The sequence below is a fragment of the Budorcas taxicolor genome, chromosome 16, assembly GCF_023091745.1.
Source record: "Budorcas taxicolor isolate Tak-1 chromosome 16, Takin1.1, whole genome shotgun sequence".
NCBI lineage: Eukaryota > Metazoa > Chordata > Mammalia > Artiodactyla > Bovidae > Budorcas > Budorcas taxicolor.
The window spans coordinates 7,213,533-7,240,541 of NC_068925.1; the positions used below are offsets into that span (position 1 = coordinate 7,213,533).

General features: G+C 37.8%; 1 protein-coding gene across 1 annotated transcript in view; it reads left to right on the forward strand.

Annotated features, from left to right (window-relative positions):
- CR2 (complement C3d receptor 2) overlaps positions 1 to 27,009 on the forward strand; it is a 49,577-nt gene that overhangs the window by 10,522 nt on the left and 12,046 nt on the right. Inside the window, exons 2-24 of the mRNA XM_052653502.1 lie at positions 607 to 786; positions 2,816 to 2,915; positions 3,346 to 3,431; positions 4,901 to 5,299; positions 7,345 to 7,521; positions 7,604 to 7,706; positions 8,318 to 8,403; positions 9,496 to 9,885; positions 11,510 to 11,698; positions 12,424 to 12,523; positions 12,738 to 12,820; positions 13,486 to 13,893; positions 15,361 to 15,537; positions 15,627 to 15,717; positions 15,995 to 16,071; positions 20,421 to 20,828; positions 21,201 to 21,377; positions 21,452 to 21,539; positions 21,894 to 21,976; positions 22,998 to 23,390; positions 24,432 to 24,617; positions 25,723 to 25,911; positions 26,880 to 26,903. Coding sequence (XP_052509462.1) covers positions 607 to 786; positions 2,816 to 2,915; positions 3,346 to 3,431; positions 4,901 to 5,299; positions 7,345 to 7,521; positions 7,604 to 7,706; positions 8,318 to 8,403; positions 9,496 to 9,885; positions 11,510 to 11,698; positions 12,424 to 12,523; positions 12,738 to 12,820; positions 13,486 to 13,893; positions 15,361 to 15,537; positions 15,627 to 15,717; positions 15,995 to 16,071; positions 20,421 to 20,828; positions 21,201 to 21,377; positions 21,452 to 21,539; positions 21,894 to 21,976; positions 22,998 to 23,390; positions 24,432 to 24,617; positions 25,723 to 25,911; positions 26,880 to 26,903 — 4,194 coding nt within the window. The remainder of the gene's footprint in view (positions 1 to 606; positions 787 to 2,815; positions 2,916 to 3,345; positions 3,432 to 4,900; positions 5,300 to 7,344; positions 7,522 to 7,603; positions 7,707 to 8,317; positions 8,404 to 9,495; positions 9,886 to 11,509; positions 11,699 to 12,423; positions 12,524 to 12,737; positions 12,821 to 13,485; positions 13,894 to 15,360; positions 15,538 to 15,626; positions 15,718 to 15,994; positions 16,072 to 20,420; positions 20,829 to 21,200; positions 21,378 to 21,451; positions 21,540 to 21,893; positions 21,977 to 22,997; positions 23,391 to 24,431; positions 24,618 to 25,722; positions 25,912 to 26,879; positions 26,904 to 27,009) is intronic.

The following is a 27,009-nucleotide window of genomic DNA, read 5'->3' on the forward strand; positions in this document are numbered from 1 at the left end:
CTTTAAGTCACAGGGACATATCTTGAAACAACTATCTCCTTTTATCTGGTACCCATCAGAAAGTATTTACTAAATGCTTTTGGGGGCATATTACTCCATTAGGTTAATGGAAAAAATAATGAAGAATAAACAACAATCCTATTTTCTCCTTGCTAGGACCTAAAGATTTAAAGACTAAAATAGGAATGTTAATTCATAAAAGTAATTTTGGAGGTTCTTTCATGAGATGAGCTCACAAGATCTGATATACTTGATATACTTGTTTCCTGTGATATCGCAGAAAAGTTATTATACCATTTTAGTTTTTATTTATGAGATTTTGTAAAGGTGGAACTTCAGGGTCTTTATGGAATTTTATTAAAAATTATTTTATCCAGTTCTTTTTCTGAAGCCTGTCATAAAAAGTCTTTGAACTCCTGAGCTTGTTTCTCAGTATATGCATTCATACTGTAAGATACATTTTCTTTGACCACCTCCCCCAAATATCTACATATTAGATTCAATTTTTAAAGATCAAATTTGTCATTGTAACTGGTGACCATACAGAAGCACAGTAGAGATTTTAGCCTCTCTTAGTTTTGATATTCCTGTGATCTTTGTCTCTAGGTCAGTGTAAATTCCTGCCAAGGTATCCTTTCGCTAAGCCTAAAATTCAGAGTGATCAGTCTGAGTTTGCTGTTGGCAAAACTTGGGAATATGAGTGCCTTCCTGGGTATTTCAAGAAGTCATTCATTGTCACCTGCCTAAAGACCTCCAAGTGGTCAAATGCTCAGGAATTCTGTAAACGTGAGTAATCTGTAATAGAAGAATCTTTGAGTCTATAGCATGTCTCTATGGGCTAACCTGTAATTTTTGAGATAAAAGATAAGAAAATTAGTCAGTAATCTCAAATGAATGAGTTCCTAGGTTCTCCATGTTTTCTTTTACTCTTAAGGGTTTTAGTTATTGGGTATTGGAGTTAAATCATCACAGCTGTCCAACTCTGTTTATCCTATAATCTCCATGACTTTGTTGTATGGTCTCTGTACTGTGTTACAGTGATCTTAAAAATTAGTATATTAGTATATACTAAAGAAATAAAGAAAGTTGCTCAGTTGTGTCTGACTCTTTGCGACCCCATGGACTGTAGCCTACCAGGCTTTTCTGTCCATGGGATTTTCCAGGCAAGAATATTGGAGTGGGTTGCCATTTCCTTCTCCAGGAGATCTTCCCGACCCAGGGATTGAACCCGAGTCTCCCGCCTTGTAGGCAGATGCTTTACCATCTGAGCCACCAGGGAAGTCAGTATATACTAATATATATATATAATGTATAAACTAATTCTAATATTAGTTACACCTCAATCTTACCCAATTCAAGAAATATATTTGAGTAATCAAGAATATATTTGAGTAATCACTAGGTATAAAGCATTAAGTAATCAAGAATATATGTGAGTAATAACTAGGTATAAAGCATTAAGCTAGATGGTGGGGTTGGGGAGATATATATAAATTAATCTGCTAGTCTCTGTCTTTGGGGAACTCCTATACTATTTGTAGAGACTGGCTTTTAAGCAAACAGTGTGCTTTGGTATATTTTTTTATATTTATAGAGATAAAATTATATGACATCACAGAGAAGTAAATAGGTGCTATCTAGGAGAACAGGGACATCTGGGTATTACTGACAGAAAAAACCGCATATGTCAACATATAAAGATATGGAAGAACATGATGTCTTTGAAAAATAGAAAGTAGAAAAAAATATTGTGGTTGGAACACAAGGTTCGTGGTGAGAAACAGTAAATGATGAGGACTGGAACTTAACTGTGGTGGGCCATACATTTTTTTTCCAATGAACATTGGTAAGTGATTGTAAGTTTTTTAATGTGGGGAGTGGCATGACCGCATTTGTGATTCTGAATGATAATGTGTGTAGTGGCATAAAATATATACTGGACCAGTGGCAACCAATATTAGAAAGGTAAATTTTATTACTCAGTGATTTAATGAGAGATTTTAGTAGTAGCAAAATAATTGGTTTGGAGAGAGATATCTGGAATCTAGTCATGAAAACTTGATGATCAATTGAATTAAGGACAGGTGGTAAACAATGAGCTACAGAAAGGAAATGATAACTTTTTTTTTTTTTTAAAGCCACAAGACTTGCTAGATGTTGCCATCAACTGAGAGTATGAAAGGGGGAAGTAGAGACTATAAATTACAGTACCTGGTGGCTCAGAGGGTAAAGCATCTGCCTGCAATGCAGGAGACCTTGTTTGATCCCTGTGTCAGGAAGATCCCCTGGAGAAGGAAATGGCAACCCACTCCAGTACTCTTGCCTGGAAAATCCCATGGACAGAGAAGCCTGGTAGACGACAGTCCATGGGATCACAAAGAGCCGGGACTCTGATGCTGGGAGGAATTGGGGGCAGGAGGAGAAGTGGACGACAGAGGATGAGATGGCTGGATGGCATCACGGACTTGATGGACATGAGTCTGAGTGAACTCCGGGAGTTGGTGATAGACAGGGAGGCCTGGCATGCTGCGATTCATGGGGTCGCAAAGAGTCAGACACTACTGAGCAACTGAACTGAACTGAGAGACTATAAATTATGGTTGACCACAAATAGTATTGCTTAGAAATATAGACTACATGTTTTAAACAAATAGTGTTATGGAGTTGAAAGTTTTCTAAATGTCCAAAATTTCTTTGCATAAGCATGGGTAGGCTACTCAGCAAGTCCAATCACATTGGAATTTAATAAAAGCAGAAAAAAATTCCCAAAATCCCAATCCCAATTTTTTTTTTTCTGTTTTGTTCTCCCTTGTAGGTAAATCATGTACGGTTCCTAAAGAACTCCTCCATGGCTCTGTTCACACCCCTCAGGGTATCGTGTTTGGGGCAACAATTACATTTTCTTGTGACAAAGGGTGAGTTGGCAGGAGACATATACAGAGTACATGTATATTAGAACAGTAGTTTAAATGGAAATCATTTGTCTTCCAAAAAAAAAAAAAGATATGAGTAATTGCCACCCACCCTTGAAAATAGATAAATAAAAAGAGAATCACCTCTTTGATATGCTCCAGGGAGAACTGTTTAGGATGACCCACTAGAGAGGATCCCTAGAAGAGAAAAAATTTGCACTACTCCTCTTCCAATTTTAAATCTTCAGTGTTAGTGACCAGGAGATCAAATTTCATTTGTCTTTAGATCGTTGAATCTTATGTATGTGTCCATAGTGTTTCACCATTACTTTCACTGTGATATTCTATTCTTTGCCGTTCTTTCAGTGGAAAAAGATCTAATCTTTTCTAAAATGTTCAGCTGGGAGATGATCACTCATCTCTTTATCTTTAGATATCGACTCATTGGTGACTCATCCGCTATGTGTACTATCTTAGACAATACGGTAACCTGGGATAAGGACCAACCCCTTTGTGAATGTGAGTAGAATTTTCCTTCTTGAGGGAAAGTGAGCATCTACACATCAAAATAAGTACCCAGGAAGGTTACATTTGTTTTGAGCAGATCTGGACACAAATCTGTGATTTATTTTCTTCCATGCCCCTGATCCCACTACCCTTTCTTTTGCTTACTGTACCTTTATGGTAAGTTAGTTCACAGTGAATAACTGCTCAAGTCTAACATATGCCACGAGACTCCACACTGCCAGCTTAAACCTATGCAGAATGTATCTCACTCTAAGTACCTTTTGTAAGAGTTTATCTGTACTCTGGGAGTGAGGACTGGTGACTAAGTCATATTTAGGGGGTTTTATTAAGCCAGTTCCATGTATCTTCCTACCTTGATACTTTCCATTTAGAACCATCTTTGAGATGAGCTTACAGAATTTCAGCAATATGGGTTAATTGTAGGTGAAGTGGAAATTTGTTTTGCAAGAGTTAAGACAAAATTCCCAGAAGATATAACATTTATTTTTTAATTTCTTTTCTTTTGATTTTAATTGGAGTCTAATCACTTTACAATATTGTGGTGGTTTTTGCCATCCATTGACATGAATCAGCCATAGGTATACATGTATTCCCCATCCTGATCCTCCTCCCACCTCCCTCCCCATCCTATCCCTCAGGGTCATCCCAGTGCACTAGCCCCAAGCACCCTGTCTCATGCATCGAACCTGGACTGGCAATGTGTTTCACATATAACAATATACATGTTTCAATGCTATCCTCTCAAATCATCCCACCCTCACCTTCTCCCACAGATTTCAAAAGACTGTTCTATACATCTGTGTCTCTTTTGCTGTCCCACATATAGGGTCATCGTTACCATCTTTCTAAATTCCATATATATGCATTAGTATACTGTATTGGTGTTTTTCTTTCTGGCTTACTTCACTCTGTATAATAGGCTCTAGTTTCATCCACCTCATTAGAACTAATTCAAATGCATTCTTTTTAATGGCTGAGTAATACTCCATTGTGTATATGTACCACAGCTTTCTTATCCATTCATCTGCCAATGGACATCTAGGTTGCTTCCGTGTCCTGGCTATTATAAACAGTGCTGAGATGAACATTGGGGTACACATGTGTCTTTCAATTCTGCTTTCCTCCATGTGTATGCCCAGCAGTGGGATTTCTGGGTCATATCCAGTTCTAGTTCCAGTTTTTTAAGGAATCTCCACACTGTTCTCCATAGTGGCTGTACTAGTTTGCATTCCCACCAACAGTATATGAGGGTTCCGTTTTCTCTGCACCCTCTCTAGCATTTATTGCTTGTAGACTGTTTGATAGCAGCCATTCTGACTGGTGTGAGATGGTACCTCATTGTGGTTTTGATTTGCATTTCTCTGATAATGAGTGATGTTGAGCGTCTTTTCATGTGTTTATTACAGAAGATATAACATTTAAATGCCTTCTCTCTTTTCCTACCTACCACACCACCAAAGCTATTCCTTGTGAGCCACCCCCAACCATCTCTAATGGAGACTTTCACGGCAGCAATAGAGAACACTTTTACTATGGAATGGTGGTTACTTATCAGTGCCATGTTGGACAGAATGGGAAAAAGCTGTTTGACCTCTTGGGTGAGAAGTCAATATATTGCACCAGCAAAGACAATCAAGTTGGCATCTGGAACAGCCCTCCCCCTCAGTGTATTCCTGTAGTCAAATGCCCAATTCCAGAAGTTGAAAATGGAGCTATGGAATCTGGATTTAGGCTTTCATTTTCCTTAAATGATTCTGTGATGTTTAAGTGTAAGCCTGGCTTTACCATGAAAGGCAGCAACACAGTATGGTGCCAACCAAACAGCAAATGGAATCCTCCACTGCCAAAGTGCTTCAAGGGTGAGTTGGGTTGCAACTTTGGGAATCTAGAAATAAAATGAGATTTTGGGAGAGATAGATGTAGGATACCTATGAGAAGAGGATGATAAAGGCAGTGTATGTTGTTGGATATCCTGGTTAAAGAATTTAAAAGTAGCTAGGCAAAGATTCATAAATTTTCTAAAATATATTTATTACAATACTACATACATATAGGTATACAACAGCTTTTCTACTATGCTTGGTAAAGGCTTGAGAAAGAACAGCAGCAATAGCAACAAAAAAGAGATGGAGAAATTGAAAAACATAAACTAAGTGAAATGGGAGCACTGAATATGAAATAGAAAAGGTGCAACAAACTAGATAAAAGTAAGAGATCATCATATAGTCCAGTTGTTTTTAAACATATCTGCTCATTAGAAACACAATAAATAAATTTATATTAAAAAAAAAAAAAGAAACACACCTGGAGCTCTGGAGAGAAAAGTAGCAATACCTGGACATTTTTATTTTTCAAAAAAAAAAAAAATTCCAAAATAATTCTGCTATGTATCTGGATTTTAAAAAGTAAATTCAAGTTTTTCTATTAAATAGTAGTTTTAGTGATATAGAATTCTGTTATTTTCTGTTGACCAATCATGATACAGTGGTATTAAGTGAATAATAGTTGCATAATCACAATAGTAAAAGATGTTTATCAGTTTTCACAATCAATAGCTAGACAAAAATTTAAAGATAATTATAATTTTATCATGGAAACATGATTAACCTAACAATATAAAATAATTACATATGATTTGGGGGCTTAAATAGGATGATGTGGTAAGTGGGAAAAAAAAGAATTTAAAAGTAAACTTTGAAAGTAGTATCTAAATGTTGAAGAGATGAGAAATTTACTATATTCTGGGACAGAGCTAGATATACATTAATTTAGGGGTGTTGGAGAAGACTCCTGAGAGTCCCTGGACTGCAAAGAGATCCAACCAGTCCATTCTGAAGGAGATCAGCCCTAGGTGTTCTTTGGAAGGAATGATGCTGAAGCTGAAAGTCCAGTACTTTGGCCACCTCATGCGAAGAGTTGACTCATTGGAAAGACTCTGATGCTGGGAGGGATTGGGAGCAGGAGGAGGAGGGGATAACGGAGGATGAGATGGCTGGATGGCATCACCGACTCCATGGATGTGAGTTTGAGTGCACTCCGGGAGTTGGTGATGGACAGGGAGGCCTGGCGTGCTGCAATTCATGGGGTCGCAAAGAGTCGGACACGACTGTGCGACTGAGATGAACTGAACTGAACTGAGGGGAAATCAGAAGACGCTTTGAAAAAAAAAAAGAAAAGAAAAGAAAAAAAGCAGATAGTACCAGAGCCAATGATCAAAGATTTTTATATGATTAAAATTGTATGTAGTTAGATTTTATTTAAATGAGGATAAAATAAACTCTTTAATCCCATTAGCCAGGCCAGTGGGGAAAATTGACTGATCAGAATTTGATTCAAATTACTATAAACTTTATACATTCTCCTATTGAAAAATGTAGCCTTTATGGAATAAGGTTAGAATTAAGATTGAGTCACTCCCCCCATTTCCCCTCTTTCCCCTACTTTTATTGAGAAATGCCCAACTTAGTAGAAACCTGGCACCATTGGGAGTTCCTTCCCCAAGACTTAGACGCTTCATCAGTGGTGTGGGGACCAGGAAGAAAGGGGAGATTTTGGTGGTTAAAAAAAAAAAAAAAAAAAAGGCATTATAATAGTTTGATTCCCTTGGCTACAGTATTAGTGAGAGGACATCCATTTAAATAAAACAGGAAAATGATGAGGAGGGGTCATATTTCCTGGCATAGGTCGAGATACAGAGGAGATAGATGCAAAGTTCATCATGTCTAAAATATGTAGCATATAGCAGCCCCACTCTGTCTCACCCAAAAGAGTGTCTTCCTTACACTTAGGAGGGCTGACATGACCACCTTCATCCAATTCCTGCCAACCCTAGATTGGCTTAGGCTGTAGAGAAGAAAGTTGTTATTTTAGGAATAACAGGCCTCTGGTCCTGTTCTCTTCTCAGGGTGTCTACCACCTCCACATACCCACCATGGTAATTATAACCAATTGGATGAGGAATTCTTTGCAGTTGGACAGGAAGTGTTCTACAGCTGTGAGCCTGGCTACACTCTCATTGGAACTAACCCTATACAGTGTACATCCCTGGGAACGTGGAGCCATCTAGCACCCAAATGTGAAGGTGCATAAAGGTCTATTTCATCTCAAGGAAACTCAGTTGTTTCCTGACTCTTTATGTGCCAGCCTTGTTTCTTTTTTCCTAGTGAAATCATGTGATGACATTCCAAACCAACTTCTCAATGGTCGTGTGATAGCTCCTCCTAATCTCCAGCTTGGGGCAGAGGTTTCATTTGTTTGTAATAAAGGGTGAGTGCAAAGTAATCCATAGCTATTCATTGCAAAGTATGATCTTTAAAGACAGTTATATTTCTTTGCCTCTGATTTTCTCTCTCCTTTTCTTTACCTTTTATGATTAAGAATTCTGTTATTAAAAGAATCCCATTTATTTTCTCCAAATGTGTGCATGGTCAGCCAAAGTTGGGAATTGTCCTCTCATCATTTGCAAAAGCAAAGATTAGGCTCAGAAGTTAAGGTTTCTTTTATGGAGACTGAATGGATGTTGAGGGTTCTGTAAGAGGGACTCTGAAGTGAGCTTAGGAAACAAAGTCTTTGATGTTTTCTTCACTAGGAACTAAGGTTGTTTCCTTCTAATGGTCAAGAAAATCTTAACATTTGGATGCTGAAGATTAAAGCAAGAACTCAAGAAAAGAACAGACCATGAGGACTGTTTGCTCTGTGTTTTTAGCTGGTCTGAAGTCTTCACATAACTTAGCTAATTCGCAATCTTGGACTTTTTCCTTAAGGAAAATTCTTAAGAAAATAGACCCCATACCACACTCTTGAATGAAGTGTTTAGTTTCCATGTAATGGAGAATTAGTTTATTCTGGTGATAATTTGCTGCCCCTTATTGTTTAAGGTACCGTTTAAATGGCCAGTCTTCTAGTCAGTGTGTCTCAGAAGGAATGAGAGTACTATGGAGTAATAAGTTTCCTGTCTGTGAACGTGAGTAGAAAGCAAACATAATCAAGTATGGATTGTGCCTCTTGATTTTTGGTGTGTTCTTATGTATTTATCAATTATAAAATCTATCAACATGTATGCTTTGAACATATATATGCCACTTTTCTGTATGTTTTAGAATGCAGGCCAAAACTAACTTTATTCAATTGACTACAAATGGTGTTGAGTATTCTATGTGTATAAAGATAAAGGCTCTCAAAAGTTACTGCAGCTGAAAATGAATAGCACTGATGCACTGACATGGTTATGCTACTTCCTCATGTGATGAGCAAATCTTGGAGCTAAATGGAAATCAACCAGAAGTTTCAGAGGTTGGCAGTTTTTCCTTTATTCTGAGACTCACTCAGGAAAAGTGTACATGTATTAACACAGCTATAAACAATTAATATTCTTCATGCCTACTAGGACAAGTAAATAAAAGATATTATTTGAAACCATTTCCCTTGGCTTCTTCAAAGGAGACAAGCATTAAAAGAAGACAATTGACTTGCAGTGAGGATGCAGTATCTTTTGTAACAGGACAGAATGTGGTCTCTGTACTTATAGCCCCAGTTGTGTTTGAAATATGTGTTGCATAATTAACATGTTCCAGGTATTGTACTTATCCTTTTTGGCTACTTTCTTACTAGATAAGGAAACTGAGGCTTAAAAAGGGTGAGACTTGCCTAAGGTCACGCAGCTATTGAATGACTGTGGGGATTTGAAACCAGGCCTATTGAGCCCAAATTGTACACATGTAATTAGTATGTCATTAACATTATTTTCAGGTACTATTTACCTTTTGTTTCATTATTAAAGTTGATTAGACACAGAACTAGTCAATAAATTCTGTTTCATTGTTATTGTTTGTTCCTAATTTTTTTTTTTGCTGAAGATAAAGAGAAAGGTAAGAATTTAGCAGCTTAGGGACAGCTCTTACCGAGTTGTTAGAATGAGTATGAATAAGAAATCAATTATACAAATTTCTAATTTATTTCTGAAACAGTGACATGACCTATATTTGGATCTTTTATCTAAATTTGAATCTTATTTTCATGATCAGTGTGACCACATATTTTCTTTCCTACTTTGCAGGAATTTTTTGTGACCCCCCTCCTTCTATCAAAAATGGACGCAATAGTTATCATTCTGGTCCTGTAGCTCTTAATGCTGTGGTGACCTACACATGTACCAGTGCCTTCCGCCTCATTGGAGAAAGACGTCTTTTTTGTATAAGTAAAGACAATGTGAATGGAATCTGGGATAAAGCTCCTCCTATCTGTGAATATTACAATAGAAATTCTGTCTGCTCTGAACCTATAATACCAGGGGGATACCGAACTAAAACATCTAGACCACCATTCAGACATGGTGATGCTGTGACATTTTCCTGTAATGCCAATTTCACCATGAAAGGAAACAAAACTGTTTGGTGCCAAGCAAATAGAAAGTGGGGTCCGACACCATTACCAACCTGTGAGAGTGGTGAGTAGAATGAAAATAAAATTGAACCAGGAGCTTGGAACTTTGCATTTATGTGCAGGTTAAGTTTGGGGTCATTCTGAAGGAAGAACAGTGTGAATGTGTAAATGGTAAGGGTGGAGGGAGGAAGCAAAGGAATGGGTGAAAATGACAGTTTCCTGTTTTTTTTTTTTTTTCTTCTTAGTTCTAGAGGGATATAAATTTTCATTCATCAATAGAGCAAATAATTTTAAAATATAATGGAAAAGTCTAACTGAACACACCTAATAATTGAATGGAATGTCTCACAACGATGGAGGCCAGAGTTAGTCCAGACTGTGGGAAGTGGATAGTTTAAACTGTCTATCTAGGGTATTGTCAAATGAAAAGAAAGGTGGGCTCTTAGAGCAAAAACACACCAAATGGATTTAAAATTTATCTATAAGAGCTGTTAATGTAGTATGGCAGAAATGATTTGCCATTCCCTTTGACTTCTATAAATACTTTCTGAGTGATCCACACTATCTTCCAAACTCATCTCCTAAGCCATAACATTTGAAATCAAGTTACTTTGAAAATGGACATGAGTTTGAGCAAACTCCAGGAGATAGTGAAGGACAGGGAAGTCTGGTATGCTGCAGTCCATTGGGTTGCAAACAGTTGGACATGACTTAGCGACTGAACAACAACTTTGAGAATAGAAACTACTGTAAGCTCTTCCTTTTCTTCTTATTTTGTTTGACTTATGTTACTTGAACTCTAAATCTGAATTTCAGTTATGTAATTATGGGATCTGGCAATATTTGACAAAAATTGTACTATCAAAATAATCAAAATATGATTCTATCTATAAAATCTTGGAGGCATTCTGAGGATAGTCACAAATGAGCTGACCATGGAAAACAATTGTGTGTGTTTGATAGTCCCTCAATCATGTCTGACTCTTTGAGACCCAAAGATTGGAGTCTGCCAGGCTCTTCTGTTCATGGAATTCTCCAGGCAAGAATACTAGAATGAGTTGCCATTCATTCTCCATGGGATCTTCCTGACCTAGGGATGGAACCCAAGTTTCCTGCATTGCAGGCAGATTCTTTACCATCTGAGCCATTAGGGAAGCCTGAAAAACAATTAAGTCTTTATAAAGACTTAGATAGGCCTCTATGTATTGACATGGAACTATATAGATTATTAAACAAATAAAGCAAGGCATTGAATAATATGTATTGAGCATCACAGACGGCAAAAATGTATGTATATGTATCGCATATAGGATAAAAACAAACTATATTACTGATATCTGGCAGGATAATCCTATAAATAACAGCATACTACTTTTGGAGCATAGGATAGGCTTAAGGGTAGAATGGGAGTATGAGTGAAAAATGGACTTTATTTTTTGGTAATTGAAGGTTTTCACATGGCAAATATAATTCATAAAGTTTATAACTAAAAGATAATGTACTATTTGTAATATAAAATGGATATAATTAAACCACACCTGTTTAATCTTTAAAAGGCTGAGTTGAATATTAATAATGACTGTTTGCCATAGATCATGTATCATTTATTTGGATGTATGTACTAAATCAAAATACAGAGTGTGAAGGAACTGTTATCTGATGACCTTTTTCCTAATGTGTGTGTAAAGATATCCCCCTGGAATGTCCATCACTTCCCACAATTGCCAATGGGCATCACACAGGGGAGAGTGTTGCCTCCTTTGCTCCAGGATTGACTGTGACCTACAGTTGTGAACCTGGTTATTTACTTCTTGGAGAAAACACCATTCACTGTTTGTCTTCGGGAGACTGGAGTGCTGTTGCTCCCACATGTAAAGGTACTCTAAATTGAGAATTATCTGTGCTAAGAATTTTGGCTAGCTCTGTGAAATATACTGTTGGTAGCTTGATAGGGATTGCATTGAATCTATAAATGGCTTTGGGTAGTATACTCATTTTCACTATATTGATTCTTCTGATCCATGAACATGGTATATTTCTCCATCTATTAGTGTCCTCTTTGATTTCCTTCACCAGTGTTTTATAGTTTTTTATATAGAGGTCTTTAGTTTCTTTAGGTAGATATATTTCTAAGCCAGAAAGAAAAACACCAATACAGTATACTAACGCATATATATGGAATTTAGAAAGATGGTAACGATAACCCTGTATGCAAGACAGCAAAAGAGACACAGATGTATGGAACAATCTTTTGGACTCTGTGGGAGAGGGAGAAGGTGGGATGATTTGGGAGAATGGCATTGAAAAATGTATAATATCATATATGAAACAAATTGCCAGTCCAGGTTCAGTGCATGATACTGGATGGTTGGGGCTGGTGCACTGAGACGACCCAGAGGGATGGTACAGGGAGGGAGGAGGGAGGGGGTTCAGGATGGGGAACATGTGTATATCTGTGGCAGATTCATGTTGATATATGGCAAAACCAATACAATATTGTAAAGTAATTAACCTCCAATTAAAATAAATAAATTTATATTAAATAAATTTGGGCTATTATGTTACTTGCCATCTTTTGCTCGTCTTTGGCTTGCTTTCTTAGAGGCACAGTGTGAACCTCCACGATCATTTCTCAATGGTCAGATAAAGAGGCCCACAAGTTTTGGGGTTGGTGCAACTGTGAACTTTTCCTGTAATGAAGGGTGAGTGTCCAGAGGCTCAATGGGATTTCATTCATTTGACTTATGTGTGCTTGGTGTGAACTGTGAAACTATGAGGGTTGATGGACAGCTTGAGGTTGTGAGATAATGCTGATAAAAAGAAGTTAGTGCCCACAAATTAAGTGAATTTATCTTGGATTTTTAATAGAGGCTTTCATTTGCCTAATCATTCTGAATGACCTCCCTTTGTCTCCAGATATAGGTTACAAGGACCACTTTCTAGTCGGTGTGTAATTGTTGAACAGCGTACTTTTTGGACCAGGATGCCAGCATGTGAAGGTAAGTTAGGCACCTGTAGTTTGTAACTTGCTCCTTGGCCAGAGGTTCAGCAAGACACTTCATTCTCAGATTAACTGAAAGTTTTTTGTCCAGTTGTTACTATACAGGATCTTACAGAATCTTTTTATACTGTTCACGGGGTTCTCAAGGTAGGAGTACTGAAGTAGTTTGCCATTTCCTTCTCCAGTGGATCACATTTTTTCAGAATTCTCCATCATGACCATCCTTCTTGGGTGGCCCTGAACAGCATGGCTCAAAGTTTCACTGACTTGCACAGGCTGTGAAGAGATCTTTAGATTTTAAGGGATATATTCTTCACTGAAGCATCCTTGTATTATCTCTTTATCCTTTGCTTACTCAGGTAATAACGTTCCTGAGCACTTTTTTCTCTGAAAGCTATGTACAGTTGCCATCCAGGCCATGCACATGAGATTATATACTTGGTAAAATAAATAAAAGGATCAGCAAAGTAGATATATTCAGGAACAAAATTTTAGATCATACTTTCTGAATTATTTTGCTATAGCTGCTTTGGCAGATTGATTACAGATTCAAACACTATTGTCCCTGAACCCAGGATGTGAGAGTGGCATCTAGAAACACCAGAGACATTCTTTGTTGATAATACAGCTGTAATCTTATCAACTCTTTCTCTAATTTTCTAGAAATTCTTTGTCCATCACCTCCTCCTATACTCAATGGAAGACATACAGGCACCTCTTCAGTGATCTTTCGATATGGAAGGACAGTCAGTTACACTTGTGACCCGGGCCCAGAGAAAGGAGTGAACTTCATCCTCGTTGGGGAGAGAACTATCCGTTGTACCACCGATAGTCAGAAGACTGGGACCTGGAGTGGACCTGCCCCACGCTGTGAACTTTCTGTTTCTGAGGTTCGGTGTCCACCTCCTCAGATCCCAAGAGGCCAAATATCATCTGGGCAGAGAGATCAATATTCCTATAATGACACTGTGGTATTTGCTTGCATATTTGGCTTTACCATGAAGGGTAGCAGGGCAGTCCGATGTAATGCCCAAGGCACATGGGAACCGTCAGTACCAGTCTGTGAAAAGGGTGGGTATTCCAATGTTCAGAATAAATGCTACTGATTCCTTCTTTAGAAACATTAGAGAAGGTGTTATGGACTTCAGCAGGACCTTTTCCAGCTTCCAGTCCCCTCAATTATACCAAGAATCAGTTCAGTTCAATCACTCAGTCATGTCCGACTCTTTGTGACCCCCGTGGACTGCATCACACCAGGCCTCCCTGTCCATCACCAACTCGAAGAGCTTGCTCGAACTTATGTCCATTGAGTCGGTGATGACATCCATCCATCTCATCCTCTGTCAACCCCTTCTCCTCCTGTCTTCAATCTCTCCCAGCATCAGGGTCTTTTCCAATGAGTTAGCTGTTCGCATCAGGTGGCCAAAGTATTGGAGCTTCAGTATCAGTCCTTCCAATGAACATTCAGGGCTGATTTCCTTTAGGATTGACTGGTTGGATCTCCTTGCAGTCCAAGGGATTCGCAAGAATCTTCTCCAACACCACAGTCCCAAAGCATCAATTCTTTGGCGCTCCGCTTTCTTTATGGTCTGGCTCTCACATCCATACGTGACTACTGGAAAAACCATAGCTTTGACTATACAGACCTTTGTCAGCAAAGTAATGTCTCTGCTTTTTAATATGCTGTCTAGGTTGGTCATAGGTTTTATTTCAAGAAGCAAGTGTCTTTTAATTACATGGCTGCAGTCACCATCTGCAGCAATTTTGGAGTCCAAGAAAATAAAGTCTGTCACTGTTTTCATTGTTTCCCCATCCCTGGATTGAGATCTTCCCACCTTGCAGGCAGATTCTTTACCATCTGAACCACCAGGGAAGCCCAAGAAAACAGGAGTGGGTAGCCCATCCCTTCTTCAGGGGATCTTCCCAACCCAGAGATCGAACCATGTTCTCCTGTATTTGCAGGTGGATTCTTTACCAGCTGAGCTATCAAGGAAGCCCACTCATATCAAATATAGTGAATATAAGTTATACAGAAGCCTTTTAAAACACTGTCTGCCATTCATTTTGTGGAAGTATCCTTGGCGGAAAAACATTAGTGATCACTAAATTGTCCATTTCTTTAAAGAAAACAACAACAACAACAACAAAACAACAACAACTAAACAACAACAACAACAACAAACATGGGGGAAAATGTTTGCTTGTCTTAACAGTGATTTCTTAAAAGAGACGTCAGCAAAATCCCACCCTACAGATAGATCAGAATCTCCCATTAGAAGCATACAAGAGGATTCCTTAAGACAGGAAGAGATAGCAATTGAGTTGGAGCACTCAGTTGGAATGGAAAACAATCTACAGCAGTCTAAATGCAGAAAGAAAAAAAAATAACCACTGATCTAAAGTTATCCGAAACCGGGCTGCAAGATTGCAGCTGTACTGTACACTGCCACCAGAATGGAATTGTAGCATTGATATCAATATCTTTGGCTCAGTTTTTTCTGTTGTTTACATAAGAAAAATTCTCTGCTTTCCTTTTAGATTGTCAAGCCCCTCCTAAAATCCTCAATGGGCAAAAGGAAGATAGACACAGGGTTCGGTTTGACCCTGGGACATCCATAAAATACAGCTGTGACCCTGGCTATGTGCTGGTGGGAGAAGAATCCATACGTTGTACCCCTGATGGAGTGTGGATACCCACTGCTCCCATATGCAAAGGTGCTAGGCTCTGAATTTTGATTTTTTTTTTTTTTTTTTGGTTTTGAGATGGCCTTCAGTTGATTTCTCATTCTCCTTTGTTTCCTTAGCGGCAGAATGTGAACCTGTTGGAAAGCAAGTCTTTAAAAAACCCAAGAACCAATTTATTAGACCAGATGTTAACTCTTCTTGTGATGAAGGGTAAGTGAGGACTATCTCAGACTACACTAGGTACACTGTAAGCCCTGTGTTAAGAGTTTATCTCAAAGACCTTCTTCATGGGTTTGTGGGCGTGCTGATCACTCTGTTTTTCCATTAATGGAAACTATGCTGTTCAGTGGATGGGTTGTGTTCATGGTGGCTACATTTTTGTTCCTATAGTTGCCTGTCCTGAGAGTAATATGTGCTATTGAGCCAATAGCTCTTGCTTAGGCTAATAGCCCACAGATGACAAAATGTCTTGACTCTTTGTCCCTAGGTACCGACTGGGTGAAAGTGTTTATCAGCAGTGTCAAGGCACATTTCCTTGGTTTATGGAAATTCGTCTTTGTAAAGGTGAGTAGAAAAATAACAGAGGATCTAGAATAATGTGAGATCAATGAATATGAATAACAGAGGATCTAGCTTCCTGTGAGGTTTGTTTTAGGCATGTTATGGGATTACAAACATTAGATTCCATTCTTTTCTCTCTGTCAATAGTTATAGTTGCACAGTTTTGCTTTCTGTGGCCTCCTCTTTTTACTCAAAGCATAGCAATCACTTAATGTGAATGCATTTAGTTACTGATTCTCTTACGTGATTTGGGAGAATAAGAGTAATGAGGTCAGTAAGTGTATGAACCATCATCCTTAATTCTGGGTATACTAGCTTAGTGGAGAGAAAGAGGACCGAAATGGGATCTGAACTCAGATTCTATCTCTACTTATTGACCTGGGGCCATTTATGTAACTTCTCTGAACTTGTGCCTCTTATCTGTAATGTTGTCATAAGATTGCAAACCTCAAAGTTGTTATAATTAAATGCTACTATCCCTACATTAAGGATGAGAACATTGCCTATCAAAAAGTAAACGTTCAATAAACAATAAAAATTCTTGGCTAACCTACCATACCATTGCAACACAAAGATATACCATCTTAAAAAACCTTAATTCTATTCTGCTGTGCTGTTTATTGACCTATTCAGTTCAGTTCAGTACTAAGTCGTATCTGACTCTTTGCGACTCCGTGGACTACCACACGCCAAGCTTCCCTGACAATCTCCAACTCCCGGAGTTTGCTCAAACACATGTCCATCACATAGGTGATACCAACCAACCATCCCATCCTCTGGTGTCCCTTTCTCCTTCTGACTTCAGTCCTTCCAGCATCAGGGTCTTTTCCAATGAGTCAGTTCTTTGCATCAGGTGCCCAAAGTATGAATATTCAAGACTGATTTCCTTTAGGATGGACTGATTTGATCTCTTTGCAGTCCAAAGGACTCGAAAGAGTCTTCTCCAACACCACAGTTCAAAAGCATCAATTCTTGGATGCTCAGCTTTCTTTATGCTCCAACTCTCACATCCACACATAACTACTGGAAAAACCGTAGCTTTGACTCGCTCTCTCTCTAGTCACCCAGTCATGTCCGATCTTGTGACCACATGGACTGCAGCCTGCCAGGCTAGAATACTGGAGTGGGTTGCCATTTCATTCTCCAGGGTATCTTCCTGACCCAGGTATTGAACCTGGGTCTTCTGCATTGCAGACAGATTCCTTACCAACTGAGCTATGAGGGAAGCACTCATAGCCCTCTAGCTTTGACTAGAAGGACATTTTTGGCAAAGTAATGTTTCTGCTTTTTAATATGCTGTCTAGGTTGGTCATACTTTTTCTTCCAAGGAACAAGTGAATTTTAATTTCATGGCTGTTGTTACCATCTTCAGTGATATTGGAGCCCAGGAAAATAAAGTCTCTCCCTGCATTGTTTCTCCATTTGTTTGCCATGAAGTGATGGGACCAGATGCCATGATTTTCATTTCTTGAATGTTGAGTTTTAGGCCAGCGTTTTCACTCTCTTCTTTCACTTTCATCAAGAGGCTCTTTACTTCCTCTTCACTTTCTGCCATAAGGGTGATGTCATCTGCTTATCTTAGGTTATTGATATTTCTCCTGGCAATCTTGATTCCAGCTTGTGTTTCATCCAGCCCAGCATTTTGCATGATGTACTCTGCATATAAGTTAAACAAGCAGGGTGACAATATATAGACTTTATGTACTCCTTTCCCAATTTGGAACCAGTCCATTGTTCCATATCTGGTTCTAACTGTTACTTCTTGACCTGCATACAAATTTCTCAGGAGACAGGTAAGGTTGTCTGGGGTTCCCATCTCTTTAAGAATTTCCCACAGTTTGTTGTGATCTACATAGTCAAAGTCTTTGGCATAGTCAATAAAGAAAGTAGAAGTTCTTCTGGAACTCTCTTGTTTTTCTACAGTCCAACGGATTTTGGAAATTTGATCTCTGGTTCCTCTGCCTTTTCTAAATCCAGCTTGAACACCTGGAAGTTCTTGGTTCAGTACTGTTGAAGCTTAGCTTGGAGAAATTTGAGTATTACTTTACTAGCAGGTGAACATTTGTGTGGTAGTGTGAACCTACTTTGGCATTGCCTTTCTTTGGGATTGGAATGAAAAGTGACTTTTTCCATTCTTGAGGTCACTGCTGAGTTTTCCAAATTTGCTGGAATATTGAGTGCCGTACTTGCTAGCACCGTCTTTTAGGATCTGAAATAGCTCAGCTGGAATTCCATCATCCCCACTAGCTTTGTTTGCAGTGATGCTTCCTAATGCCCACTTGAATTTGCACTCTAGGATGTCTGACTACAGGTGAGTGATCACAGGATCATCATTGTCTGAGTCTTGAAGATCTTTTTTGTATAACTTTTCTGTGTATTCTTGCCACCTCTTCTTAATATCTTCTGCTTCTGTTAGGTCTATACAACTTCTGTCCTTTATTGTGTCCATCTTTGCAGGATATGTTCCCTTGGTATCTTAAATGATCTTGAAGAGATCTCTAGTTTCTTCCCATTCTATTGTTTTCCTCTATTTCTTTGCAATGATCACTAAAAAAGGCTTTCTTATATCTTTTTGCTATTCTTTGGAACTCTGCATTCAGATGGGTATATCTTTCTTTATCTCCTTTGCCTTTCGCTTCTCTTCTTTTCTTAGCTATTTGTAAGGCCTCCTCAGGAAACCATTTTGACTTTTTGCATTTCTTTTTCTTTCAGATGGTCTTAATCACTGCCTCCTGTACAATGTCATGAGCTTCTGTCTATAGTTCTTCAGGCACCCTGTCTATCAGATCTAATCACTTGAATCTATTTGTCACTTCCACTGTATAATCAGAGGAGATTTAATTTTGGTCTTACCTGAAGGTCAAGTGGTTTTCTCTACTTTCTTCAATTTAAGTCCAAATTTTGCCATAAAGAATTCATGATCTGAGCCACAGTCAGCTCCCAGTCATGTTTTTGCTGATTGTATAGAGCTTTTCCATCTTCTCCTGGAAAGAATATAATTAATCTGATTTTGGTATTGACCATCTGGTGAAGTCCATGTATAGAGTCATCTCTTGTGTTGTTGGAAAGATATTTGCTATGACCAGTTCATTCTCTTGGCAAAACTCTGTTAGCCTTTGCCTTGCTTTGTTTTGTACTCCAAGGCCAAACTTTCCTGTTGTTCCAGGTATCTCTTGACTTCATACTTTTGTATTCCAATCCTCTGTGATGAAAAGAATATCTTTTTTGGGTGTTAGTTCTAGAGGGTCTTGGAGAGCATCCTAGAACCATTCAGCTTCAGCTTCTTCGGCATTAGTGGTTGGTGTATAGACTTGGATTACTGTGATATTGAATTGTTTGCCTTGGAAATGGAGAGAGATCATCCTGTCATTTTTGAGACTGCACCCAAGTACTGCATTTTAGACTGTTTGGTAGACTTTGAGGGCAATTCCATTTTTTTTAAGGGATTCTTGTCCACAGTAATAGATATATTGGTCATCTGGACTAAATTCTCCCATTCCAGTCCATTTTAGTTCACTGATTCCTAAACAGTTGATGTTCACTCTTGTCATCTTGTTTGACCATTTCCAATTTACCTTGATTTGTGGACTTAACATTCCAGGTTGCTATGCAATATTGTTCTTTATAGCATCAGACTTTACTTCCATCATCAGTCACATCCCCAACTGGGCATTGTTTTCACTTTGGCTCTGTCTCTTCATTCTTTCTTTCTTTCTTTCTTTTTTTTTTTTGTTTCTGTGAAGTCTGGAGTTTTATTTTATTTTATTTTATTTACTTATAATTCTTCTCCATTAGCATATTGGGCACCTACCAACTTGAGGAGGTCAAGTGTCATATCTTTTTGCCTTTTCATACTGTTCATGGGGTTCTCAAAGACAAAATACTGAAGTGGTTTGCCATTTCCTTCTCAAGTGGACCACATTATGTCATCACTCACCACCATGACCCATCTGTCCTGAGTGGCCCACCTGGCATGGCTCATAGTTTCATTGAGTTAGACAGGTTATGGTCACTGTGATCAGTTTGTTTAGTTTTCTGTGACTGTTATTTTCATTCTGTCTGCCTATTGACCTATTGGTTGTTATAAAAAGAATCCTTTTCTTAATAATTTGCTATCTGACTTTAGTCACAATATGATATTTATATACATCTTTTAACACATTGCAAAGATTTTTTTCAATGAAATCTTTTAAATTGAATTTTACATGCATGATGAGTTTTGACACAAAACATAATCATATCTCACCCATATTCTCTAGGAAACCTGATAAAAGATTTATAATCAGCTTCATTTCTTTTCTTTGGTGTTTAATACTAAAACAGAATTGTAGCATAAGTTTTCCTCCCTCCAGATATCACCTGCCCACCACCTCCTGTTATCTACAATGGAGTACACACAGGCAGTTCTTCAGAAGATGTCCTGTATGGAACTACAGTCACTTACACATGTTACCCTGGGCCAGAGAGAGGAGTGAAGTACAACCTCATTGGGGAGAGCACAATTCGTTGTATAAGCAATGATCAAGGGACAGGCATCTGGAGTGGCCCTGCTCCTCTCTGTAAACTCTCCCTCCCTGCTGTTCAGTGCTCACATGTCCGTGTTGCAAATGGATACAAGATATCTGGAAAGGAAGCTCCATATTTCTACAATGACAGTGTGGTATTCAAGTGTGATGATGGATTTATTTTGAGGGGCAGCAGTCAGGTTCGTTGCAAAGCCAATAACACCTGGGATCCTGAAATACCAGTTTGTGAAAAAGGTAAAAATCAAGTGGAGAAAAAACAGAGGTATTTATTTGTTTATTCTTGTTTGTTACCTCCCACCCAAAGCTAGAGTTGTGCGAAAAAGCAAAGGGGGATAGATTACCATCCTATTCTGTATTAAAACAGTTTTTTCGTGTTGTATATGTTCTTTACGCAAATGCTCCCTTGGATTTGGGATATAGTCAGGGTAGATAGTTCAGAGGATCTGTTTCTAAGGTGCCAGTTTCCTTCAAAAGAGAAGGAAACACTCAGTAATGAATAAGGGCTTGCTCTTTTGCTTTAAATTTTCAGATTGTCTATTGTCAAATGTTGTGTACTTAGTGTTCTTGAGTTTTTGTTGGTATTTATGTGGGAAGTTTTCTCTCCAGGCTGTCAGCCACCCTCTGGGCTCCACCATGGTTGGCATACAGGTGGAAATAGGGTCCTCTTTGTCTCTGGGATGACTGTAGACTACACCTGTGACCTTGGTTACTTGCTTGTGGGAAACAGATCCATTCATTGTATGCCTTCAGGAAACTGGAGTCCGTCTGTCCCTCGGTGTGAAGGTATTTTCAGTTCCTGAGTTGTCTTTCTTTTTTATATCAAGCACATATAAGTAATTTCAACTTTGCTCCTCTAGAAGCACAATGCCAACCTCTGGGAGAAGATGTTAGAAAACCTCCAGTTGGTTCACCTGTGGTACCAGCTAATACATCTTGCCAAGATGGGTTAGTAAGATTCATTCTCATAAAGGGCCTCCATCTTGCTTTGTGCATTAATTCTAGCCTCAATTTGTCCTGGTGACTACCTTTTAAGGTTCTTCATTGTCACATTAACAGAGGATGTGAGGTTATAAAGGTCTAACTACCATCTCTAACTTTTCAGTCTTTTCTTGATGTGGAAATGTCTTTGCTGGGAGCACCCTAAGTCTAAAGCAGCTTTCTTACTTGAGGGGCCAAGACTTTTGACTCCTCTGTGCCAAATTTCCTATTTAGAAGTATCTCTATATTAGTGATTTGAGGAGGCTAGGTTTCAGAGATGTGATTTTTAAGAAGAGAAAATGTATTATAATCTCTCTCTAGGTACCGGATGAAGAATTACAATTATAAGAAATGTCAAGATGATGAAAATAGGGTTTGGTTCCAAAAGATTCCAGTTTGTGAAAGTAAGTTTAAAAAAAAAAGTCCATGGGATTGTAGAGAGGTAAAGAGGATAGGTCACTGTAGAGCTAATCTATGCCTCAGCAGTGTATGTGTTCTAGCTTGGTTTATATAAAACATGTTTTAGTATTTAGGTAGTACTGGCAGTGGGAAAAAAAATTGTCAAGTAGGAAATGAATACAGTTGACCCTCTGTATTTGCAGGCTTCATAACTTTGTGTCAACCAACTGTAAATAATATATGTGTATATATATATATATATATATATATATATATATATATATATTATATATTTTAAATCCTGAAAGTTTTGAAAAGCTAAACTTGAATTTGCTATGTTCTGGGTACTATTTACTTAGCATTTACATTGTATTTGTAAATATTTAGATAGCATTTATGTTGTATTTAGTATTGTAAGTCATCTAGAGGTGATTAAAATATATAGGAGGCTGTGCATAAGTTAAATGCTAACACTATGCCATTTTATATAAAAAGCTTAAGTCTCCTTGGAATTTGGTACTGATGGAGGACTCTGGAATCAGTCCTTTGTGGGTGCTGAGGAATGACTGTATTTGCAGTAGGCCTGTCAATTGCTAAAAATCAAAAAAATAACAATATAAACTATTTATTTCATGGAAACATAGCTGTATTTATTCCTTTGTCTATATTTATACTTTATTTTATGAATTATTTTGGAATGAGTATGTATTATTCACAGAGTCAAAAAATTCAATAAAGTTTTTTTAAAGAAAGCATGATCCAGCATCTAAAATTTAAATAACTTTATGTGTGCTCAGTTACTCAGCCATGTCCAGCACTTTGCAACCTCATGGAATGTAGCCTGCCAGGCTCCTCTGTTCATGGAGTTTTCCAGGCAAGAATTAAGTGGATTGACATTTCCTCCTCCAGGAAACAACTTTATAGCTATGTGCAGTACACACAGTTGCATAGTTACATTTGTATCTGAATGAAGACTGTCCACTATGGTGTACCAGCTGAAGTAGAATTTCCTGTTCTCTTCTGCAGTTATCGACTGTAAGGATCCACCAAGGATTAACAATGGGAGGCACAGGGGTGTGCTGCCAGGAGGCTTTCGATATGGAAACGAAGTCTCTTATGAATGTGATCAAGGATTTGATCTCTTGGGAGAGAAAAGTATACGGTGCATAACTGATTCTAAAGGAAATGGATCTTGGAGTGGACCTGCCCCGCAGTGCATAAAATCTCGTCCTGTGACTCACTGCCCTAACCCAGAAGTCATGCATGGACACAAGCTAAATAAAACTTATTCTTCATATTCCCACAATGACATATTACATATTGCCTGCAATCCTGGCTTCATCATGAATGGCAGTCACTTGATTAGATGCCATACCAACAACAAATGGGTGCCAGGTGTACCAACTTGCATCAAAAAGGGTAAGATATTTTAAGGAATAAAATATGGGGTGTTACATATAATTTTTAAAAAGGGGTTTTGAATATGCACTTGTCATTTCACCTATAGAAAGGCAAGTTAAAAGCTTAGGTAACCATGTTACAAGTATTTTTACAAAATACTTGCTTGTCTTATTTTCTCAGCTCATGTTTTGTTTTTCCTTTTCTTTCCAAGCATGTTGACAAAAGGTACATGAAAGGATAATGGTAAACTTCTAAATTTAAGGGATCTTCCAAATTTATTATTTTTATTAGTTTAGAATGGCAAAAATGCACATACCTTTTTCAGCAAATGTTTGGCAGTAACATTGATTGATAATTTCCTATTTAAGGCTGTGCTATCAGCCAGAAAGAGACATTTGAGTATTCTGGAGAATGGAGCTAGCCTTAAAACCCACTTAATTGTCTTGTAATTTTAGTTGTCATTGGTAGTTTTATCCCTGTCAGTGGCTATCTGCAACAGAGAACACCAACTGGCAACCAAGAACTGAATTCAGAACTGTTTATTTTTGTCTAGCACAGCAGTCTTATTTTAAGTGAGACCCATTGCTACTGCCCAAGATAAACTGTAAATCTGTGATACAGTGAGGATCCCCTTTGCTTTCCTGAAAGGTACCAGTAGCTTGAATTAGGTATTGGCTGCCACTTTTAGAAAGATAGGTGCTCTATAACTTGGCATCATTTCCTTGTGCCTGTAGATATTTGAAGGTGTGACAGCTGACTACAGTCTTTCTACCATTTAAAAAGAAAAGATTACTGTTCTTTGATAGATTACGGTTGTAGGCTGCAACCACTGATGTTTCATTATCTTACTTTTGACATTTGCTTTCAGATCATATATGGTATAAGCAGGAAATGCAAAAATCTGTCCTGTACTGCTTGGTTTGGGTGGAATGAGTATTTTTGGATACTGATCAGTTGGCTTGTTGCCTGCCTTCTTTCTGTATTGTTATCAACTACAGAGAGTATTGGCTATGTGTTCCTCTGTACTAAATTAAAAATCCTTTCATATTGATGTCTAAGCTTTCTTAGGCTGTCCACGTCCATTTAAGATCTCCCATGGAAATCATACTGGTGGAGACATAACTCGATTTTCTCCTGGAATGTCAATCATGTACAGCTGCAACCAAGGCTACCTGCTTGTGGGAGAGGCACTCCTTCTTTGCACACATGAAGGAACCTGGAACCGACCTGCCCCATATTGTAAAGGTGTGTTCTCTATTTGTTTTCTTATTTTTTAAATAAAATTTGTCCCAAGTAGATATTTTCAGTTAAGTACTTTCAACTTAAAATAGCCAAATAGATGCATTGATTGGATCATTTAATTAAATACATTTAATTAATGTAGTTAATCCAATTAAATGTATTTAATTGGATTAATAGATGAAATAATCTAAATATTGCAAAATAAAGAAAATGGCTGAAGGCCTAGTCTATATGAGCTATCATATATGTAGTCATTTAAATATGGAAAGATGAAGTCTTTATGTAGATTAAACAACTACAACTTATGTAGATTAAACAACTAATACAGATTGAATGTGCACTGTGGTTAGTTATAAGTGTGCATTTGACAAAATACTCCTAAAAAATAATTCTTTGAGCATATTTCCCTGTAAGTGGTGGTAGGATTATGGGTACACTTATCAAAGTTTCAGAATGTCATTTTTACTATCATAAATAGTGCATATGAAATATGAGTGGTGAGTTAATACTACATATTAGTTGAGCACTTAGGGCACAGAGCACTTTGCATGCCTTCTGTCATTTAATCCTCATGAGAACCATGTGAGACTGATGTCATTATTCCTGTACTATTGATGAGGTCCTAGTAGAATGGAGAGAGTTATAACTTATACAGAGTCAAACAACTTGAAAGCCCTAGAGTTAGGTTCAAATCCCAAATCTCACACTATTGGCCACTACACTGAAAAGACAGAAGAAGAAAAGAGGAAGCATTCACATCTAAGAAGAGATGGAGAACAAGAGTAGAAGTTGAGGAAATAATTCAGAAGTCTTAACATCACTCATTCATCCTGCATCATTTCTCTAAGAAGCCACAAAAATTATTCATTATTGGTTTAGAGACTAAAGCACAAGAAAGAAAGTTATTTGATAACCAGGGTGTTATTGAGGTAGATGGCTGACACTAAAGTCTATACCTAGGATATAATTTTATGTTATTTCAGTGAAGTTTTACTAACTGAGAATAGAATAAATTGGTTTCATAAATCTTTCCATGAAGGGCAGTATCTACATTCTTAGTTAAAGGTCAAAATATGACACAGATTCAATTAGATTCCTTTAATTTCAGAGGTGAACTGTAGCTTCCCAGAACATATAAATGGAATCCAGAATGGGCTGGAGCCTGGAAGAATGTATCAATATGGAGCTGTTGTCACTTTAGCATGTGAAGACGGGTATACCCTAGAAGGCAGTCCCCAGAGCCAGTGTCAGGAAGATCACCGATGGAACCCTCCCTTGGCTGTTTGCAAATCACCCAGTAAGTGCAAACAGCTTCTCTGCAGCTTCTACTTGTTTCACTGGAAAGAAGAGACAGAGGGTTATCCCTCAATTTTAGGGACTCCTGTGTTTTAAATTGATATAGGTTTGTGATCAGTGGTATAGTAACATAAGAATTTGAAGTCAATGGTCTATTGTAGTAAAAGTGAGGCTTTCTGAACATTGGGAAAGTAAACAAAGAATATAAAGAGAGAGGAGCACTGATTTAAAAGGTGCAAAACTCACAGCCTTATACAGTGGTCCTTTGGTATCCTCAGGGGAATTGGTTCTAGGACCCCCTTAGGTAAAAAAATCTGCAGATTCTCAAGTCCCTTATGTAAAATGGCATAGTATTTGCATATAATCTGTTCACATCCTCCCATATACTTGAAATCATTTCTATATTATTTATAATACCCAATGCAATGTAAATGCTATATAAATAGATGCTGGGCTCACAGCGTGAGCTTTGTTTTTTGGAACTTCCTGGAATATTTTACTTTTTCAAATATTTTTTGATTAGTGGTTGGTTGAATCCACAGATACAAAAGACAGACTGTATTTTGAAAGAAGTTGCTCCTGAGACTTCTGCTATTACTGAATCTTGATTTTTAAGTGCTTACTGATATGACAGCGACTTCCAAAAATATGCTAACTAAACTGTTGTAATGGCTGTTTCCATTCTGATCTGAGAAATCCCTGATTATAAAGTTGAGTTTATTGTTTATTGTTTTTTTTTTTCATGAGTGAACTACCTCATCTTAAAGTGGAAAAAATTGTAAAGGCCAAAGAAGTTGTTACATAAAAAATGAAGAAAGATTGGGTATAATTCAATGTTCTGATGCATCTTTTTAAGTAGATTTAAAGAAGAGGGATCTGAGTGTTTATTTCTGGGACATTCACGGTATTTGGAGCTACATGGAGCCATACAACTAGACTAATGTTTTCATGATTTTGCATTTTCCTTAGGTTCACTTGCTCCTCTTATTGCTGGTAAGTTTTGTTTAATTCTAAAATAAAACTTCTAATGGTAATTTATACAATGTATGTAAAATTTGAGGGCCTGGAGAAATATCAATAAACTCAGATAAGCAGATGA